A 23136-nucleotide genomic window follows, 5' to 3' on the forward strand; every position below is an offset into this window, starting at 1 on the left:
AGGAGAACAGTTTTTAATGCTTTGTTTTTTTTGTTGTGATATAGTTAATACAAAAGTAAAAACCATTCACATATACATTCATAACCTTTACTTTGAATTCATACATGATAATATAAAGAAAAAGAAGCACGAGGCGCATGTACAAGAAGAAAAAGAAAGGGAAGAAAAGGGAACTTGTCAAACATCAAAGCAGTCCATTGTTAAAACTTTCCATTTTCTTCAGAATAATTTGCAAAAAAGGGCAAGCTTTGCTGTGAGCCCCACGTTAATCTTATCCAGTGGAGTTCTGTCAATGCAGCAGTGCCCAATAGGGGAGTTCTGTCCTACCCCAGGGCTGGACAAACCGTCACCAGATGTTTAAGACTTTCCTCGTCACCACAATTCCCACAAAATCTACTACTAGAATCCCCCGTGTATGATCCCATTTGCTTATACGTCCAGCGTTGGTAGTTGATTCAGGCAGAAAAGTGTACACAAGTATCGTAATGTTGGGCATGGAAAGTTCGATATATATTTGGAAATGTCTTCCCTTTTGGTGGTACATTTTGCGCATTCCTCATAGTGTTTACGAGCCCAGTTTGTCGGCAGTTTCCACCCAATCATACCTGAAGAGCTTTCTCTTGGTTAAGGACTTATTAGTTGTAAGTTCTTCCGTGGAGGAACCAATAAGCTGCAGAATATTTAACATCCGCTGTTTAAAGCTGGTAATAGTATAGCATGAGTCCCTTGTTTGATTTGTCCCTCAACTCTGATACAAGGAGAATGGCGGTGGATTCAAAAGCTTGGAAAACTCGGCCATCTTCCTCCACAAAGCTCTCAATGCTAAGAAAATCAGGCCAAACTTGTGTCTTATGATGGCATTTGGGAGTGAGTTTGCCAACCCAAGGGTTGTATTCCAGAACAAACCCGCATGGAGTTGAGATAGGGACCCTATCAATCAGGGAAATGTCCAGGCCATATAGCAGTGTAGGTTCCACCTTGAGCAAGTAGAATGAGAGGCGAGGTCTCAAAGAAAAGCGACAGAGCCGTGAATAGATACGCTTCATTTTGATTGACAGCAGGGCACATTCTTTTTTTAGGGAGAGTTTCCAGCTCTCTTTAGAGCTTTTATTGGAAACCTCATATCCCAAATACCTCAATGTTTGTCAGTGCACCCTCCCCATTCAGCCTTACCCTCAATGTTGTATTTGTATGGAGCAATGCCAGAAGCTGGACATGGTGCACAGTAATGCCACATGCAAGGAGTTTGGTCCAGAGCCTTCCTCTACTTCGTGTTGAACGCGTTCAACATGTCTATAGAGGCCATGTAGACTGTTCCTACGCCACCTCTTTTTACGGCTGCCAGTAGGTGAGACATTGTGAAGACATTTCGTGACGTCCCTAGACCTGAGCGAAAGCCTACTTGAATGAGAGACAATAAGTGCAGTGCAGCCGTTAATTCCTTCAGCAACAGGGTCACAATGATTTTACCTGATATGATATGTTCTTTATAACGTGTTTAATACCCAGAGGTTTCTAAGCGCAGAAACGCGGATTGAACCTGTGTTGCTCCGCGTCCTCTTGCTTCCAAGGCGAGCACGTTGCCCCTGAGCTATCCTCTTGAGACTGTTGCTCTTGAATTCCCAGTGAATTCAAGAGAGCAATTGGCCTGTAATTATTTGGATCAGCCTTGTCGCCTTGTTTGTAAATGGGGATAATAAGAGACTGTCTCCTTGTCTCTGGGACCCTACCTGTGAGAGAGACTTTGTTAAATAATTCCTTCAGCGGTCTAAGCAAAGCACTCGTGTTGCTTTTGATCAATATTGGGGGAATGTTATCAGGGCCCGGTGCCGTCGATGCCTTGGCTTTCCCAATGGCCCAAGTAATGTCCTCTTCATCCCATAGGTACCTATTTAGATGACCTCTTGGTTTGGTGTAACTTCATCTTTAGGTAGAGAGTATTTTTCCAGCAGATAGCTAAACCATACATGTAATGATATTGGACATATCATACCCTGCTCCAGCCCCTTGGTTTTTCCTCTCCGAAGATTGCTGGAGACGAGAAGAGCCTGTGTCTTGCACACAAAATGTCGAAACGTTTTGATCCCATACAAATGTCTCCAGGTGGCTGCACTATTCTTAGTGGGCAATCCCTCCAGACAGGCTTGAGCTTAAGATGACGTCAGGGATCCACTCACAAATAACACTCCAGAATGACCACCAAATACAAACCCCATTAGTGCAAAGGACCTTCTGGCCTTAACTCTGGCTGCACAGGGGAATCAGCAACTTCTAGGAAACCATCAGTAACCTGTCCCACAAACATGATATGCAGGACACTGCAGAGTCACATGTACTGAGCGCCTAATGTTTGCTTAAATACAATGGGCCTCATTACGAGGTTGGAGGTAGCCTTGCCGGTTTCACTGGCAAAACTACCTCCAAACTCACATCCGGGTCCGGCACCCGCAAATGGGCAATTACCAGGCTCTTCTGGCCCAGCCGGACCCGGTAAAGGCCCTTTCGCGGGTGCCGGGTCCGGTAAATGCCCTTTCGCGGGTGCCGGGCCCGGTACATCCCCATTCTCATTTGAGCTCCATAGGTTAGACCTGGTGGCTGCACGGGCACCTGCGAGCAGAACTCCTAGTATGGTGGTATGGTAGCAACGGTGCGGTAGCGATACCGGCGCCGTTGTTGCCTTCCTGCCATACTTGTAATGAGGCCCGATGTCTTCCAAGCCACTGCATTTTTCAGGCCTTCGGTTGACAATATATTTAAGCACTAGATTGAGGTAGTGGGATCGATGTGATTAGTTGTGCGCTTTTTACCACTCTCTAATTAGAGTTGAGCTGTCGGCAGCAATATATTTAAGCAAACATTACTATCCCGGCACCGCACGTAGGTTCCTGCGCCTGCTGTTTGGCGGCCAACTGGGTTCGCCTAAAAGAACCTGCACCCAAAGCACTGTGCCGAAACGGCTGGCGCTGAAATTGCTCCGCCGGAATGTCTGGCTTTGTTGCAAGCTCCAGGACCATAATGCGTCTTTCAACAGGTCTTCTCTTTGCTTGCTTGTGGCATCTATGTTCTTACACAAAGTACCTCTTTGTGCTGGAACAGATCTATAAATGGAAGGTCTGTGCCATACATACTAAGTTTCCGCCACCTTCGTCTTTCTTCAGGACCATCCTTTGGGCATTATGACCTTTTCATGTCACATGGATTTGCAGAATCTGACAACAGGCGGATTCATGTTGGTCTATGTTGGCGACCTACACCTCTAAAGGGATATCCTGATGCTAAGCCTTACCAGCCACAACAGGGGTACACTGCGAGAAGACCAGAGTTCAGAAAACAGCAGTAAGGAACGGCATTCAAAACCCTGTGGAATGTCAAGTGGTCAAGCTGGGCACTCAGATTTCCCAGGAGAAGGTCTGGTCTCCCAGACAGACCCTCTCACCCGCAGGAGCCATCAGCAGCGGTCAGCTACCTCAGCACAGATTCCTAAGAGGTAGATAGTGCTGGGATGGTTTTGCCAGGAAGCTGGGGCACTGTCACAATGAGTCTGATGGATAAGGAAAAGTACCTTGAAATCTAACCGACCAGACACACAAGGTCAGTGCAAACTGCAGAGTTGGAGAGATAGGCTCACGTCAGTTTAGGAATAAGAACGTGGGCTGCCACATTTGGAACATTTTGTTGCTGGGCAACAAGGCGCTTCAGCAATCAGAATGTAAACTCACTGATATATTACAGCTGTGAGTTTCCAAAGACGCATCTTTCATGTCTAGGATGAGGAAGAGAGACTATGGTAATATACCAGTATGTTTATTTATTCATTTTGTAGTCATGAATTTAGCCTGGACCTAGGTTTGGGAAGCTACCAAGCTCTGAACACCAGTAGGGAACTGCATGCACACATTGGAAGTTTACTGGGAATAACATTCCTTATTCCATAGCATTTCTGGCCAGAATACAATTTAGGGAAGCAGGAAATGGGTAGCATTTACAGTTAGCGGATAACATGGAACAGTAAGAAAAATGAGGGTGAAACAGGAGGGTGGACTGTAGAGGGTGGTCATCAGGATGGATACCAGGCTGGGCTTTGGGAGGGTGTGTCTTATAGGGTAGAAAGAATGTGCTCCTCAGAGAGGATGGCCTTCATTTATTTTCTGAATGGCATAATGCTATGTTTTTAGTACAGGGGGCAACGGGTTCGAACTCCAATGTGCTTAATAACACAGAAACAAGCCTTTGTTTGATCACCACATTATAAAACTGAAATAAAAACAAAAAAATCTAATAGATGCACGTACGCAAGAGGGGAGGAAAGTGACATAACAGCTGAAATGGTAAACACATATATTTAATGGATTTATTCAAGGTGGGATGGGAAAGAAATTGCCAAATTAGGGAGCAATGGGTAGCAAATTGCTTAAAGGCACATGCCCATAGGATCTCACCTGTAGCATGTCCACCATTTTCTTGAGCTCATAAGGTTTGATGCCCCCTGCCTGTTGCATGGTGAAACCTTTAAAGTTTTCAATGATGCAGAATCCATTGATTTGGGTCTCCTCATTCTCCAGGAGGCTCTCCAAGATTACACAGTAGGCGCGGAGGATCTGGAAGGTAAGCACCCAAGGGGAACATTATAAAAGTGTATATATGTATATAAAGTTTCATGTGCCGAGGCGTAAATATTTGCAAGGGTAGTAGACCAGAAAAGAGATGCAAGCCCAGTTGAGTGCAGCATTTTTCTAATTGCCAAATTCTCCTACTGATCCAGCAGAAGGAACATTCATACATGTCCTTGGCTGGGACCTTAGACCATCTTGTTCTCCAGATGATATGATCAAAGCAGGCAGTTTCACTTTTTTACTAATACCACTAGCAAAAGCTAGCACTAACACATGCCATGCATCTCAGCACTATTCAAAGCTCTGATCCAAATGGTGTATGGAAACTGCAAGACCACATCTGTCGGGAGAGTATTCCATAGCACAACAGTCTAAAAAAAAAAAAACGCCCATTAGGACTATGGTGCAACCCCATCCTTTCAGCATTGATAAGTTGTAACATGGTGTCTGCATTGCCTTGCTACTCCACAGGCCCCCATCAAATATCATGGCCCTTACACATACTTAATCAGTTCACATAAGATATAGCGCAAGCTGGATTGTTTCTTGGCACTGTACTTTTTGGTGTTGCCACTAGCCAACTCAATGGTGGTCCTTTTACTAAGGATGAAAGGCGGAGTCAGCGGTGCTGAGATTCATACCTGTGGCCTGAAAGCTACATGAACAACCCTGCAGCGGGGGCTCGCCTTTCTAAGGCTCCCTCACCCCTGCTTATGGTGGAAGGAGGACACCGCTCCTTTCATGCTTTGGGCAATTACTAGGAAGAGTATGAATGAAGCCAATGCAGTGTGCATGTTCTGCATTTGCCAGAACAGCAGCACCTCAGTGAGAGAACTGTATTCTGCTGCTGCCGCCTTTTCGTAGGAGTTTGCTGTGCAGGAGTGCGTCATCTTTAAATGTCACAGTGAGTGGGGCAGTTCTAGTCACACACACACATTTAAGAAACTCACTTTGTGTTCTAGCTACTCTGTGTTGATTACAAATCTCTGATTGAAGTGCTGAAGCAGTGTCTGGCTCTCGTGTAGCGCGGTTCCCAGAGTGCGGTATCACTCGGGTCACTTGAAATGGCAGCGCGTAATCCGCAGGCTTCAAAGCACATGGTGCTCATCTCTGGTGACAGCGACTCTGGTCCTTCCGAAAGAAAGGGTCACACTCGGTTTCACCCCATCTCCGCTTAGCTGGCAGTCTACACGGCTTGGTGGGTGTCAAGTTCGGGTGCATGTAGAGTGTGGCGTTCACCTTCCCTAATGAATGGGTGTCATGCGATCAAGACTGCAGTGGGACACACTGGTGCTGACCATCAGAAGCAGCCGCTTAAGATTTTACCTCGGAGAAGGCATGAACTTCCCGCGTGTAAATCATTATAGTATCATAGACGGCAAAGCCGGTCAGTAAAGCTGGCTTGTGCCCAGGCCACTGGAGGGGTGGGTGCATTAGAAGGGTTTGGCACACTTGCTAGCATTTGCCAGCGCCCTCACTCTCTCCCTCGCACTCTGCCTCCCAGACCCTCAGTTACTTTTCCGATTATTGTCAGTGATTGAAATAAATTAGAGCATTCAATGAATGTGATATTTTAGCTTTATTAACTGCAGACCGGTCAATAATTCTCGATATTGTTCTTATATGGGTCTGGGCTATGAGCAGAGGCATAGCCAGGATTGTCTAACAAGTGGAGCCTGAAGCTAATGTAGTTGACCCACCACAGTGACATTAACATCTGTAAATGCCCACACTGCGCTGCTGAGTTGGCATTTACAGATTCTTTTGTGGGCATTTACACATTTTGTGTGGCCCTTGCCCGCTCAGGCCCTACCTCTGGATATGCCACTGGCCATGAAGGAGGGCAAGTCATTTATTTGTTTATTGATGTTCTATACCATGGTACATGCAATGAAGTCCAACCAAAGCAGCAGGAAGTCATAAGGGAACGGAGGGAGGGCGTGGAAAGGATGGGAGACTTACAGGTGCGAGTAGCGCCTATGCAAGGATGAGTGAAGGTGATCAGGGGAATCCGCTTTCACATTTACGCGCTGTATCGCATCGCTTGGCCCTATTACAAGTTGACTGGTCCTAAAATAAAGTGCCGCTAATAACGAGCACCTTTTCAGACTGGCCAGCTATACGTTTGCTGGTAGGGTGGAAGATTTACCTCCAGCTCTGAGCTGGAAGTATAGCCGCCACCCTACTGGCAAAAAACTGCCAGTATAACCGGCACGGTAACACTGGTGCCGGTAATACGGGCAAATCCCCCCCATGGAGTCCTGTGAGACTCCATCGAATGGGGATTTACCTGTGTTTTCGCCACTTGGAATCTGCCAGTAATTCCGTCAGACCAAGTGGCGGAAATGGTATTACAGTTTGACGGTAATACTGGCGGGATACCGGCAAACTCGTAATGAGCCTCTTTGTCCTACAGTAGGTAGCACTCGTGTACCTTTATTTAGAGAAGGCTTTTAGACATAAGGGACTTTTATCGGCCTTTCTAAATGTGTTTTCCCTGTTGTGTGAAGACCTTTCGTAAGATGCCCCACACGTGTGGGCCAATGACTTGTTTCTGCATCTTTTCCTCATGAAGCTTTTTGGGTGCATCACTCCAATGGAAGCCGATTGTAGGTTCCTATCCGGGATTTTGATAGGTATTGTGAGCCCGTGGCCCGGTATGCCTGTTGGAGGATGCATACATCCTTAAAGACGACCCGCGCTCGGTTCGACTGGGATCTGGCACAGAGATTACAGTGTTGGGTGTTTCTTTCTTCTTTGATGCACGCACCAGTGGGGCAGCTGGATTTTGTCAGAGCGGAAGTTGCACAAGCAACGTTGCTTTGCAGGCCTTTGTAGATACTGAAAGGGTAGTATGGTTGCATAGGAACCGGAGCCCCCACTACTTCTATACAGTCTTTCTATCGAATATTTTATAAAGAATGAACATATATCGAATATTTTATAACTAACATTTTTATAGGGAATGCATTTAGAGGTGGGGTAAAGGGTTAAATGTTTTTGGGAACCAGTTGGGGTGGGTTTTTAGGGGTAAGAAACAGTGGTTTGGGGGGACCCCCCAAAAAGTGCATTCTCTATAAAGGTTTTCATTATAAAATATCCGATATATGTTCATTCTTTATAAAATATTTCGGTATAAAGACATATAACCACTTCTACCTTATGGTGAAACTCCAGAGACGGGGGCATTTTCTTGAGTAGGCACAGCTGCACTGGGCATTTCAGGTACCGGAGTCTCAAAGGGCTTGTCATTGTAAAATGCAAACAAACAAGGCATTCCCCTGCGCCTGTCCTCAACAGGCCCAGGGGGGCCGTGCCTCATTTCTGCACATTTCAAAGCACATGGCATTTGTGAACTTGGGACGCACATTGAAATGCCCTCTTATTTCTGCAAATGCGCAAAGGAGGTGGGAAAGGGCATCTGAATGCACTCATGCAGATGCCTTTTGAAAAACAAACGGGTGCACCTTTTTTTGACACATCTCATCACGTGTGCCAAAAATGAGCCCTTCTATTGAAGGAACCATCACCACGCATTTTCATCCCCTCTTGCAAAAGGTGCAGGCCCTCACCAGCTAGGCTCGGGAACTCATAAACCCCACACTGATCTAGGCCAGCTCTGACCACCAACCCAGGTGATCTACAGTGGGGAAAAGATCCATCATGGTTGAAGAACCTCACTGATCTGGGAGTTCAAGTGATACAAAGTGACCTAATGTTGGTGTTGGGAAAGATGTTCTATTTCGTGCTTTCCCTCCATAGACATCAATGGGACAGCCCAACTTTTTGCTATTGTCTGCAACCTCTTCTGACTTTTGGAGGAAAGTGAAGCCTTTTTACTTCACTTGCCTTACTAAGCTCATCTGTTTTGGGGGCACTGATCAGTCCCTATGGCCATCAGTGGAGGAGAACTCTGCCCTCCGTTGGAAAAGTATCTTGTATTGTTTGCCTGCAAACATCACCTTACTGTGAAGTGCTCTAGAGACACTTTGTATCTCAATAACTTTGTTATTTGTAACTTTATGGTTAATTGCATGATGTGTCCAGGATGGGCTCATGGCAGAAGCTTTGTTTTACTGTTGCTGTATTGTCTTGTGCAATTTTGCATTTGACTGCTTAAAACCGTTTAGAGCATCATGTACTCGTAAATGGCCATGCCACATGATTTTCGCCTCTCCCTTAGCCATCTTGTAATTTGGCCTTCTTGCTACCCTCAAAGGGCATATAGCATAAGCCTATATCATATATCATAAGCCTTTCCCAGGAAAAGCTCTGGTTTTCCCCCAAAAAAGCAGTGATATGTGTTTCTGATCCAACGTGGAGGTTGTGACTCCCTGGTTCCAGTCCACATCCATGTCAAAGTGGATACAGCTCAAATTCTGGACAAAAGGAGGCTCATCAGATCATCATTGCAGGTAAGACCCATACGAAGAGGAGCAACATACTGAAGACCCGGAACTTGGCGTTGGAATCCAGTCAGCATTGCTTTCTTTATTTGTTCTGGTGAAGCCCTGCTCCCTTGCTGATCTCCTGAAGGCCTTCCTTGTGGAGTTGTCCCCTGGACCGCTGTGTGTGGATCCTGTCCTTAAAAAGCATCCCTTAAAAAGCATCCCGGAACCATCCTCTGGGCCGACTAGCTTCTTCCTGGGCTACTTCGTTGCATCAGTAATTGCCCCGAGTTGAACCATGGGACTCTGCAGATCCCTGACTTGGACACAAAAAAAGCCTTTCCCTGCAGTTACAGCTCTCCAACACAAAGAGGGGCCTTACAAGACCAGATTCTTTGCTTCCGCCATGAGGGTCAACTTTCGCCATTGCCTCCTGCATCATGTCGTGGGGGTCCTGTGAGGTCGTTGCCAGAGTGGTGGTAGTTCTTCAGCCTAGTTGAGGTGTCCACCTGTCTATTTCTCAGAACCAATCCTTCCGAGCACAGAACCGCCGACTAGCTGGACCCAAAACCGAAGCCAAAAGTGAACCCAAGACCCCTGGGCCAGCTCGAAAGGGAACACGGATATGAGATAAGTGGGTCCAGTGATTTCAACTTCTACGGTGGTCCCTGAGTGAATCAGAATGCAGGGGTTGAGTAAATATGCCTGTTGCTACCACCCACCTCCATATGGTTAAATGGGTGTAAAGTCATTTCCCTACCTCTCTCTTGCCTGACCATGATCGGTGGACCTCTGGACATGGATTCTCCCCTGGGCTTCACTAAGGTGGTTGGATTGGGAGAGGGTCAGCTACATACATTTCTTCAATTATTTCGTACTTTAGAGCCTTGCACACTGCCTGTTGGTTTGCCAACACTTTTTCAGGCTCTTAAAACGACTCATATCCTTCTAAAGAGAACTGCATTGGGACCTGTGACTCTTGGGAACTGGGCCTCTCCTTTCAAGATAGGGATGGACTTTTTAAGGTGTAGTGTCTTATATTTTAAGGTTTTTGCGTGGTGTTTTTAACTTCTTTAATTTCCTCATGTGAGTTCTCTAACTGGTGATTACTTACCTGGTTCTTTTATTCACTTGCTTTGCTATCCTACAGCAATCTGAAAATGACCTACTTGCAATCCAAATTAAAGTGTTAGTGCTCTTAGAATGTGTATATACTAGTGATTTATGTTTTAGTGTATTACTTACCTGTGGTCTTTCTTTGCTAAGGGATTGTCTAAGGCCTAAATAAATAATAGCATTTCTATGCATTCTGCCTAACTTGTGCCATTAAGAATGCTCTGTGTGTTTAACTGAACCCTTCGCCACTCTCACACTTTCTAAGCTTTGCGGCGCTGTGTCACTACAAGGTACTAATTGGGAAACCTTTTAGATGATATCACTTGTAGACCTCCGCGACCTTGTTTTTGCAAATTTGCACTTTCGCATTGGTGTGTTCAAAGAAAACAGAGACTTTGAGGTCCCCTACTCCGTTAGTCAAAAAATGAAAGAAGACGCTTTGAGCACACCTTATTACTGCGCCAAGAAAATGATGCTTAAGCCAAACGCTCTTAGCTATACCGACGCGAGAAGTAGAATCTATGCAGTTCGGATTGACCCCAGTAATATCCAACGTTTTGGACACCATCGCAACATTTGGTAATGACACAACAGGAAAAAGCCCTGGTTTGAGAAAGGCAGTGTGCCGAAACACGTGTTACCACAAAAGGGCCACCAATAAAACTCAACACTACTTTAATCACTAAGAGCATTTGGCTTAAGCATCATGTTCTTGGCGCAGTAATAAGGTGTACGCAAAGCGTTCTCTTTCACTACAAGGGTAGTTTGGCTAGGCCTTCCTTGTTCACCAAAGTAAGGTGACCTCTCAGCATCTGTCCGCAGGGCTGATTCCCATGATCCAGCTGAACAGTTGCCATGCTGTTGCATGCAAAACATTTCAAATAAATGAGTGCATTTGAACAGCACAGGGGCCATGCTTTGCTCACTACGTGACCACGTTTGACTGTGTAGAAGAATGAGGACTGCAGCTGTGTGGATAGCAAGAGGAAAGCCTTGCAAGACGAAAGTGTGGGCGTATCTAAATAATAAGCACGCCCTATTCACTACCCACCTAACAGAGACTGGGTAATATGCCCTATCCTGTTCCCCCATCTCTTTACTTGTAGAGCCTTTGCTGCCAAATTGCCTGCCCTTTTCCTACCCCATTGTTAGCCTCCCTGCCCCCTTGTATTGATCCCTTGCAATCTCCTTCCGTTGCTTTGTACTTCCCCCCATGACTTGCAAAGCACTCCATTGCTTCCCGAAGTTAGGTCTGTGCTCAATAAATACCCTATTATTAATAATAGCAATAATACTAAACTGTACATTGCATTCATTTTACTGCATTTCGCAACCAGACATGTTATGGGAGCTGTGCAATGAAGTCACATGAGCAGCTACCTCTTATTCCAATCAATATTAGGCCATGTCACAAACAACCTCCAATCACAAAACACGATTTAATACTACGGTGCGGGGAGGACTCTGTGTATCGGATCACTGGACCTGTGCATGATCTCTAGTAGCGCAGCCCAATCTTTGCAGATACAGGGAAAATTGGACATTAAATTGGACGAGCATCGAAAACTTCCAGCTGAACCAAGGTGGGGGAGGGAAGTTAAGGTGTGTTTGTGATTGGGAGTTCTTCTAAGCTTGATCGAACAGTGTTCTCTGGAGCAATGCTCTTATGGGACAGCCAAGGCATTTTGAGCCTAGTGTTTTGTCCGAGGGGGACCGGGTGAGAATACTGAAATGCAACATGGCCGGGACCAATGACATTTTCATAGAGTGAGTGTCCCTTTGTTCCATCTACATGTGCTTCCTGTGCTTAACATCTTCTCTACATGGCACCCTTCTCTATTACCAGCAGCAAAAGTCTTTCTAAGGCAGATCTGAACATCAGTGGGAAGACATTTGGTGATGGTCTCATTGTTTTTTTTGTTGTTTTCAAACCATGACCATGAAATTTCTGGTTTCCTATACTTAGTGTGTTTCCTTTGAAACCCTCAAGCAAAAGCTCTGGGGCGGTGCCTCATCTCACCTCGTCAAACGTGATCTCTTCATAGTCCCAATCTTCGATTTTAAAGAGCAGGACTACCCGCCCGTGCTTGTCTCTGCTGTGCAGAATCCCGGGGTACCCGGCTTCAATTGTACTAAGTACTGCTTCCTGGGTCAGGTTTTCAAAGAGTTCAGGGTACTGCTGCCGGAAATTCACATAACCTGTGACATTGTGGAGAAGTACAGGGAGGAAGGAAGAGAAATGTTACAAGAAATTCCACCACATGCTTGAATTCCAGGGTGTGTCTGACATCAAACATGGCAATGTCCATAGAAAATACTTTTTTCTCTTCTTGAATATAAAATCAAAATGATCATTGGCTGGTTTTTCATGACACACATCCTATACCTGCTTTAGGTTGATAGGAAAAATGTTTTATGTCAAATCTTTAAAAATCTCTCTCTCTCTCTCTCTCTCTCTCTCTCTCTCTCTCTCTCTCTCTCTCTGTCTCTCTCCCTCTCCCCCTCTTTCCCTCTTTCTCTCTTTCCCTCTCTCTCTCTCTTTCTCTCTCTCTCTCTCTCTCTTTCCTTCTCTATTTCTCTTTCTTTCTCTCTTTCTCTCTCTCTCTCTCTTATATGTCTTGCTATGTTAGTTTTCCTAGGATGGCCCGGGGCCCTTTCAGACAAGGTGTCGGCTCTGATGTGGGCCCTATACCAATGTGCCATTGAGGTTTCTGGGGACATAATTCCGGCTGTGAACTTGCAAGGAGAAAGCAGCTGTGCAACCACATGGGCCCAAAAAATTATTACAGTGCTTAGAGAGTCAATGCGTTTAATTTATTTGCACTGGCATGCTGAATCGGTGGAATGCAAAAAGAGTTTGGATAGCAATTGGATGGACACTATATCAAACTTCAGGGAGAAATCTTTGCCGAGTCAGGCCCTGTCTAGAGATGACAGGCATTTGGGTGTTATTTGCTTCTTTTTGTTGGACTGACTATGAGCCTCATCACGAGTTGGGTGCTATCCTGCCTGGGATACCACCCAACTTTATTTGCGTTAACACCCACCAGTCCGGCGGTATTACTGCCAGATCACGGATTGGGCCCTAACCATTACTCCCTATTCCCCATGGCGTCCGGACCCCATGAGGAATTTTTGTGGCGTAATTACCATACAGTCACACCATTACTGCCACATTTAAGGTCTACCGTCCAACTCGTGATGATATATATCAAGTGCCTTACGAATCGCAATAAATCTCAAGCAATTAACCACAACAAACGTGGTTGTAACTTAGCAACCTGTGAAGCTGTCCAATCCACAGCACGCCCTCATAATTGGCAAATACCAATACTCCATGGACTCTCCCGTAAGCCTATTCTATAAACACAGGACCCCTTCAGTCCACCTCTCAACAAATGTAGATATTGACCTCTCACCTTTTATGAGTTCATAGGACCGACTGACATCGTATTTGCGGGCACGAATGAAGCGGAGGAAGAAGCTGTCCTCCTTGTCCTTCACCTTCTCGGCCACTGCTTTGCCAATATCATCCCCATTGCTGGCTTTCTCCTGAATCAGTGCCCTCAGTTCTTTCACTGCCGACTCGCGCGTCGCCTCGGTCTCATTCAGCTCGTCTTTGGCCTGAAGAAGAATAAGAGAGGAAGCAGCAGAGGACATTCTAAGTATTAGGCTCTAAATGACCAATCACAGCTAGACTTCAGCTGACTACATTCAAGTCGAGGAAAGTTCACTCTTAAAAAGCTTTTCCTGGTTCTGGCTATCCAACAAAACTGTACCTACCTTGCAGTATCTCACAAAAGTGATCTTGATGTCAGGGATATGTAGAAGCAGTGCTCCAGGCCAACCTCAAGTCTACCATTATATTTGAAGGCAACTCTCAAATTATTGATGGCCAGGCTCTGGCTGGAAAAGTTATCCTTTCAATGCTAAGACACAAAGCGTGGCATGCATGCAACACACTCATTGGAATCAAAGCGAACTGAGATTGCTACACATGGTTTATTCACATTGTTAATGCTGGAATCCCTACCATCTTCCTCTGTTTAAAATTCCAGTCTGCCTTTAAAACACACAAAAGTCGCCCACAAAGTTGGAAACTCACATAGTTCTGGCTCGTTTGGCAGAAAACAACATCACACTATAGTGTTGTGGAAGTTTGTGAAACTATACTACACAAGGGAATGGAATTAGCTGCAGCAGTAATGCTGATTGCACTTGATCGAAGAGGAGCGGCCAATTCAGATGTATTGCCTATTGTTTTTCAGGACTGAATCCATTTCAACTCTGTGCCTAACATTCAGGCCCAAATGAGAAAGAGGAGTGCATGGGTCTACCATGTCTTGGACTGTGGATTGGCCAAGGAGGAGCAAAACATTTAAGGGTCCCTCTTCCAGAGACCTCAAGGTCACTTTTTGAGTTATCGGCCAACGTGGCTACTGAACGGTCCGAACCGTGACTTGATCATGGTGCAAGAAGGTGTTTGCTTCCAAGCATTAATTGAAAAGCTAACTTGCTCTCAATGACTTAGCTTAAGAGTAGGTGTGATATGAGTTGGTGAATGGCCGACTCACTGGGCTCAGTAGATATTTTATACTTCAACACAGGGGTTGTGTTTTATAAAGGAGCCCTAGAAATGACCCCTTGTTGGGAGAAAGCAATGATACATTTTCAAAGATCTGTGGATGAGGTCTAGATGTTTTTGGAATTGGATTCCGAGCTCGTTTATGGGGGTACTGCAGGTGCCTTAATTCTTTGGCGAATGCGAAGGACTTGCTGTAAACCTATTCTTGAAAACATAAACTAGGTTGGTGGAACGGGACTGAACAAGAGATCTTTTGTTATTTTCCCTAATTCTGCAACAGATTTCCAGTAGTTATTTGCAGCCTTCAGTGCACATGACAAAATCCTTACTACCGGTATGTATGTTCGTATTACTGGCATGCACACCCTGGGGCAGATAGTATATGTTCTCCATTCGGGGTGCACTGCCATGGAGGCAAATCTCCCAGAAACCCCTCAGGCTTGCCCCCCCACCCCTGCCATGGACTGCTCCCCGAACTTGGTGCACTATCGCACGGCCAGAACCAAGCAGATCGTTTTTTCGGAGGGCCCCCTTGTACTGAAACCTTTCATGGAGGCCAGAAGGCATCCATCAATGTGGGAACAGACCGTAACCGCAACCACATGAGCCTTTGCATAGTCTGTCCAGATGCACTGGCAAAGGTGAGCTCAGGAAGTAGGTCAAGCACGATTTGAAAGCAGGGTTTAAGGTATGCAGTAATAAAATCGCGGCAAAAATATTGCCTTTACAAAACATTGCGGCAAAAATGCCATGGTTTGACCCGACAAAGGTGTACCCCATTATACTATTTAAGGGGAGCGGTGGTTGCAGGGTGTCCCCGCTCCCCTTAAATGGTATAATGGGTCTGGGGGTTGTGGGGATGTCCCCCGCATCCTTTACATGGAATGTGGCGGCAAAACCACAGCCTTTTTGCCGCAATTTCTTGTGTAAACAGCCATTTTTGCCGTGATTTTAACCCATGGAACCGGTTTTAATATATGTTGCATGATTTTCTGTATGCCAGGGGAGACGAAACCTAATCGTTATTATAGTTGAAAAGAACTAGACACAATTTAAAATACTAGCAAATAATAAAGTTAACAGAGTTCCTGGAGGTGCAGGGCTCATTGTCTCCGACTAACTCAAATGCTCAGTCCTACCACAATCCCCATTCTTTGAGGTGCTAATGGTGAGATCTTCCTCGGTGCTAATACCTCTATAACAACGATAACAAGGCCAGTAATCGGGCCTTGTACAGAAGGTACAGGAACCCCTCTCACCCAGGAGGTGGGAGGTCTACCAGGGGGCCACCCAGAGCCAGTCCTACTACTGATGTGGACGGTGGCAGCCGAGAGGGCCCCAATTCCTTTACCCCCACCTTGTTCCAGAATGCTTGCATGCAGACCCATATCTCCAACCCTGTCTCTATTAAATGATGCTTGCCAGTCTTTTTTCATTCTTTTTAGAGCACCAGAGGAAGATGAGACCTGGGGGGAGACTCCGTGAAATCCCACAATCGCCCTGAGCAAGAACCAGAGACTGAAACCCCAGAGAACACCAGCAACTCTCCAGGAAGCTTTGTAGCCGATGTCCCGCGCCAACACACCAGAGATGTGGCAGCGAGAGAGAGAGTGAAGCCGCAGGACTCGCGCAGCTGCCACATACATAGCAGTTTACCACAATGCACCATTGGTTGCGTTGGCATTATTTCCGTACATCCACTAGACCACTAGGGACATGTTAACCTCCCAGCCCTAAGACTTACCTTCAAGGGTGTGGAGACCAAGCCCCACCTATGAATTGGGACACTGACCCATCAGGGATGCCATGGATGCTCCACAGGGAGTAACACGTGGAAGGTGTGGGTGGGGCTTAGGGCCCATTTTATACCTTTTCCACCCTGGGGGAAAAGACAGCAGACCATTGGCTAGAGAAAGGAGACCAATCCCTAGAGAGGTGGGGCAATAGAAGGCAGGAAGGAGAAAGTGTTTACCGGGGGAAGTCAGTGGTGGATGTCAGAGATGACCACGAGGCCAGCTCGAGGAAGGAAAGCAGATTGTGAAGGTGATTGTTCGAGAAGGTGAGGTATTGGTTTAGGAATTATAGTGGATCTACACTGTGAGTGTGCATGTGTGTGAGACAGGTGCATAGAAAAGGTGGCGTGAGTGTGAGAAGGCTGGTACATAGTGAAATGAGGGAGATTGGGTAATAGTGTGGGAGGAGTGTAATAGTGGGAGGAGGCATGTGGTACTGGGAAGAGTAGTGTAGTATTGGGAAGAGGAGTGTAGCAGTGGGAGGAGGAGAACAGTAGTAGTAGGAAGTGAAGTTGTTGGAGTGAAGCGGGAGGAGTAGTTACATCAAAGGGTGGAGGCAAGGAGTAGGAGTGAAACACCTGGAGGGATGAAGACTTGGTCGGAGAAGTAAGTTGAGGGGAGTGGGATTCATGCAACAATCCAGCAAGCTGCTCACAAATGTGACCATACCCTAGATGTATTTTTCAGATTCAACATCTCTGTGTTCCTTTCTACCTGCATTAGCCAAACATGCAATGGCGGCAAGCTTACATTCAGAGATATTCAATGTAATCCACCTCTGGTACAAACTACTGCTGAGTATCCTGACCCTGTCAAGAAGGGATGGGGGCCTCCATCAGCATGGGCTGGTATACCTACCAGGATGCTACCAGAGCCAGACCGACCACAGAGGGGAATGGTGGCTTTCGGGAGGACCCCAGTCCTTTCCTTATGTGCCAGCGTGATTGATAATAGCACCACTCCTGATCCCCCCCCCACCTGAGTTACAAGAGGCTGCGCAGTTTCTCTCCGCTTTCTTTAGAAAACTACAATTACAGAGAAAGCAGATCTGTGGACCAGCAAACGAACAAACACAAACACAAACACACACACACACACACACACACACACACACACACACACACACACACACACACACACACACACACACACACACACACACACACACACACACACACACACACACACACACACACACACACACACACACACACACACACACACACACACACACACACACACACACACACACACACACACACACACACACACACACACACACACACACACACACACACACACACACACACACACACACACACACACACACACACACACACACACACACACACACACACACACACACACGTTTTACCTACCTTGTGGGGACTAACCTTTCCCAATGTTTTAAAAATATGCTAACAGCAGAAATATATTCAGAAAAAAATGCTAATATAGGATCCAGCTTCAAATGTGCAAAAATGCTAATTTTTAATCGCGTGTCCGGTACCATCTCTGTGGGGACCTGAACGCGTGTTACCATCCTTGTGAGGACTTAATTATTCTTATTTGGAATTGAATGTATCCCTATGCAAAAGCTAAATGTTTGTTTCATAGGCATCTTTGTAAATTGCACAATTCTATTTCTACATATGTGTACCTACCCACACCGTAGGTATACACAATAGATGGATTGTAATGGTGGTGTATTTTCCATAAGAACCTCACTAAACATTTCCTAAATCTGGCATGCGACCATATTACAAAAAACTCAGTGTGTCAGAAAGGAGAACTGGGGAACTGAAATATTAGGTGAATGGCTCAGCATCACACAATGTGGTCAGGTGGAGAAGCAGAGATTTGAATACAGGTTTCATTGTTTCACAGTCACCATCTTGTCCACTGAAACATCTCTCTATGATTGGTCTGATGACGAATATGTTACAGTCCCCATTAAAATGGTGTTTGATGTTGGTGATGTTGAAGTCTGAATAGAGATTGTCTGTCATGATACTGATTTCAGATCCTCACAGAGATGGTTTGTACGAATAATCGTGTTTAAGACAGCATTCCTATGTTGTTTTATAATACTGTTGTTAAAGACCACACAGAGTTGGTGTGTGATTAACATGATGATAAAGTACTAATACGCATGGTGTTTGATGTTGGTGATGGTGAAGTCCCAGCAGAGATTGTATTTTGTGATACTGATATCCAGGTCCTCACAAAGATGGTATGTGATATTTATGTTAAAGTCCCCACAGAACTGGTGTGTGTTTATAATAACTTTATAATAACTTTAAAGGCCCCACAGTGATGGTATGTGATAATAATGATATTAAAGTCCCCACAGAGATGGTGTGTGATTAGCTTGATGCTAAAGTCCCCACAACGATGGTGTCTGATTATCTTGATGTTAAAGTCTCTATGGATGTGGTATTTGATGTTGGTGATGTTGAAGTCCCAATATATATTGTATGTCATGATACTGATAACCAGGTCCTCACAAAGACAGTTTGTGATATTTATGTTAAAGTCCCCACAGAACTGGTGTGTGTTTATAATAACTTTAAAGTCCCCACAGTGATGGTATGTGATAATAATGATATTAAAGTCCCCACAGAGATGGTGTGTGATTATCTTGATGCTAAGTCCCCACAGAGATGGTGTGTGATTATCTTGATGTTAAAGTCTCCAGATATGTTGTGTTTGATGTTGGTGATGTTGAAGTACCAATATATATTGTATGTCATGATACTGATCTCCAGGTGCTCACAGAGATGGTGTGTGATATTTACGTTAACGTCCCCACAGAGATGGTGTGTGATTATCTTGATGCTAAAGTCCCCACAGAGATGGAATGTGATAATAATGATATTAATGTCCCCACAGAGATGGTGTGTGATTATCTTGATGTTAAAGTCTCCAGATATGTTGTGTTTGATGTTGGTGATGTTAAAGTATCAATATATATTGTATGCCATGATTCTGATCTCCAGGTGCTCACAGAGATGGTGTGTTATTTACGTTAAAGTCCCCACAGAGCTGGTGTGTGTTTATAATAACTTTAAAGTCCCCACAGTGATGGTATGTAGTAATAATGATATTAAAGTCCCCACTCAAATGATGTCTGATTTTCTTGATGTTAAAGTCCCCACAGAGATGGTGTGTGATTATCTTGATGTTAAAGTCTCCATAGATGTGGTGTTTGATGTTGGTGATGTTGAAGTACCAATATATATTGTATGTCATGATACTGATGTCCAGGTCCTCACATAGATGGTGTGTGAGGTTTATGTTAAAGTTCCCACAAAGGTGTGTGTGATAATGATGTTAGTTTCCTCACATAGACGGTGTGTTATTTTCATGATGTTAAGGTTCCCATAGACATTGTGTGAAGTTGGGGATGTTAAAGTCCCAATAGAGATTCTGTGTCCTTATACTGATATTCAGGTCCCCACAGAGATGGTGTGTGATAATGGTGATTCTAAAGTCTCCCTTAAAGGTAGTGTGTTAAAAATAGGACATACAAGTCTCCATAGAATTGTTTGGATTTGGAAAAGGGGTGATGATGACATTGATGATGTTACAGCCTAGACAAAAAATGTTTTCTCTTGGTTATGTTGCAGTCCCAACCGAGATTGTGTTTGTTAATAAGGATGTTGAAATCCCCACAGTAATTCTTTGTGATGAAAATGGTGTTACAGTCCACGTTGGGATGGTATGTGGTTATGATGATGTGAAGGAACCCACAGAGAGGGTGTATCGGCCCTCACAGAGCCAGTGTGATTGAAAATGGCAATGTTGATATCCCCCCAGATACCTTGAATGTGATAATAATATTGTTAAAATTCCCTCTGAGATGGTGTGTGATAGTAATGGTGATCAGGTCCTCAAATGAATAGTGTGTGATAATGGTAATGTCAAAATCATTGCAAACATGGTGTTTTAAGTTTTGATTTCTCTGCATTGATAGCTTGTGATTATCTTGATGTTAAACTTTCAACAGAGATTTTGAGCGAGTTGAGGAGTTCTGTGTCACAAGAGGTATGGAGCGTAATAACAGGAAAGAAGAGAACAATGTAGTATAAGTCAAGATTCAGTGATCCACTATCATCAAATGAGCAAATAAACCATATCTACTACAGAAAGTAGACCACATATTTGTAGCACTTGTTTGATGTTAGTTACATTTCAAAATAGATATACTATGTCATATTAGTGATGTGAAAGGATTATGCACAAAGAGAAAGCACCAACACCTTGAGTTAAACTAAGTTTATTTACACAGCCAAAATATAAGGAAAATAACAACATATAAGTTAAGTCTCTTGAATCACAGTCTCGGGTTTAAGAGTTTCCAAGCACACTTCTTCACCTACCACAGGGTCAATGCCAAGGTTTATTCATCTGGCTTTAATGGGGTTCCCACATTCTGCCAGTAGGCAATTTTTGTTCTCTGATCTTCTGTCTGTAATTGTTGCCCAAGTAAACAGGTACATGTGGAGTGTCTCAGATCAGATGTGGTCAAGAAACACGGGGTTGGAGCACCTCTCGGATGGCAAGCCTTATTCTCCTGCCCCTCATCGTTACTCCTCTGCTTAACCATTACCTCCTGATTACTGTGCAATGGTCTCATTCCCCCTTTCACCATGGGTTTAACCCCTTCAGACTGGGATTTGCCCCTACCTCCTGCCTTGGGCCAAGATCTCCCACTCTGTCCTTCATAGGCTGTATAACTATGCCCTTTGTTACCTCCTCCAATGTTTCACTTCTACCTCCTCCTGATCACCAACTTCTTCCTCCATCTCCTGTTGTACACCTCCAACCACTTCTTGCTCTTCATCTTCAACCGCTTTCTTTTGTTCATCTCCAGCCATCTCATGCTGTACACCTCCAGCCAACTCCTGCTGTTCACCTCAAACCACACATGCTGTTATTTCTCCTCCTCTAGTGGCTCTCCCTCCTCCAATTTTTCCAAACACTATCCAATGGGTAATTGGCTGAAGTCCTGTGATTGGGTGTTAAATGATTGACCTGAGTCAAATGTGGACCTGGGAGATTGGGTAAAGTTTGAATATTACACAATACCCATCTTCAAAACCCTTTCGCTTTGTGTGCCACACTGCAGACATCCTGGATGTGGCTGTTCTCCAGAGACCAGGTTTATGAGCAGTGAACAGGCATATCAATGGCAAACAATGACTAAAAAAACATTGGAGCATGGCACTGGTTTCCTGTCAGCTTGTGGCAACTTTGTGTTGCAGGAAACCATGTGTGGAGCCTCTTGAGTGAACAAGCTTTCTGGACAGATGTCAATGAGAACTGCAATATTGTAATGTTTACATTATTGGTCTGTGAACTGAGTGCATAGTGTCAAGACCTTGTGGTCCTTCATGTGTTATTTCCTGTCACACTATGTCAGAGCCTACAAAGTACTCTGGCGCTTGAGGCAAACATCTAAGAGCCCTTTCCGATCTGGATATCACCACACATGAACATGAGAGAAGTTCCTCTCTGGAAAAGGGATGCCATTGTCCGTTATTAATGGCATGAGGTCCTTTCCTTGAATAGAAGGATGCTTGTCTCATGCAGAAGGGTTGTGACCAAGCAGTTCAGGCTGGACTGACCCTTTTGGTGTGGGGCCAAGCCTGATTTTGCATTTGGCATTCCCTTTTTGTAATGGCTTGGCAGGCGAAGAAAGATGTTCTGGAGGGTTGCCCAGAGAAATGCCAGATGTTAAGATTAACTCTAAACCTTCCATCACCCCTTTTGTTCTGCTATAGTTACCGTGAGTGGGACAGGTACGCCCAGACATGGGTCTCGTGCCTGTTGGGCCTAGAGACCCAAACAACTCCTCGCTGATGAGACCCAACACGGCTGAAACATGTTTGCAGATGCTCGTGGTCTCGTGCAGAAGGGATGTGACCAAGCCGTTAAGGCTGGACTGCCCCCTTTGGGGTGGCACCAACCCCGATTTTGCATATGGTCTTTCCCCTTCTGTAATGGCTTGGCAGGCGAAGAAAGATGGTCTGGGGGGTTGCTCAGAGCAATGCCAGAGGTGAAGGTTAGTTCTAAACCTTCCAGCCATCACCCCTTTTATTTTGCCATGATGGGTGTGGGGCATGATTCATTACAACATACTTCAGACCAAGAGCAAGTGTTTGCTTCATCCTCAATCAGATCTTGCTGTTTAAAATGTTATAGTTATGAGACAGTTAAGTTGTTCGTCTTTATTCCAATGGTGTTGTTATGCTACATCTCACTCGGCCTGTGGTATTAAGACACCATGGCCCATTGGCCATGGAATGTGGCCACTTTGCAGCAATTAGTGATTGGGACTAATGTGTATGCTCCTCTGGCTGTGTTCTAGCAGACATTTAGAAAAGGGTTCCTTGTGTCCCGCTTTTTTATTCTGACAAGATTTACTCATGGAATTTAACCACAAGTAAATATCTCAAGATTATAATTGTGTTTTCCGATTGCTATGAGAATTGCCACAACCTGGCTTAATTATACATTTTTACAAGACTCCTCAAACTTTACATGTGCACACATCCTCTTTTATTGTCTACCCAGATCCATCCTGAAGGCAAAGTGCCACCAGGCTATCTGCCAATATCATTTTAAGAATGTTTAAT

General features: G+C 44.9%; 1 protein-coding gene across 1 annotated transcript in view; it reads right to left on the minus strand.

The window, feature by feature from the left end:
* Window positions 1-23136, minus strand: part of RLBP1 (retinaldehyde binding protein 1) — a 246605-nt gene that overhangs the window by 33959 nt on the left and 189510 nt on the right. Inside the window, exons 4-6 of the mRNA XM_069624301.1 lie at window positions 13537-13741; window positions 12138-12316; window positions 4440-4598 (exon numbers count right to left, since the gene is read on the minus strand). Of these exons, the coding sequence (XP_069480402.1) occupies window positions 4440-4598; window positions 12138-12316; window positions 13537-13741 (543 nt within the window). The remainder of the gene's footprint in view (window positions 1-4439; window positions 4599-12137; window positions 12317-13536; window positions 13742-23136) is intronic.

Source organism: Ambystoma mexicanum, chromosome 11 (genome assembly GCF_040938575.1).
Source record: "Ambystoma mexicanum isolate Mex_15411 chromosome 11, UKY_AmexF1_1, whole genome shotgun sequence".
Taxonomy (NCBI): Eukaryota; Metazoa; Chordata; class Amphibia; order Caudata; family Ambystomatidae; genus Ambystoma; species Ambystoma mexicanum.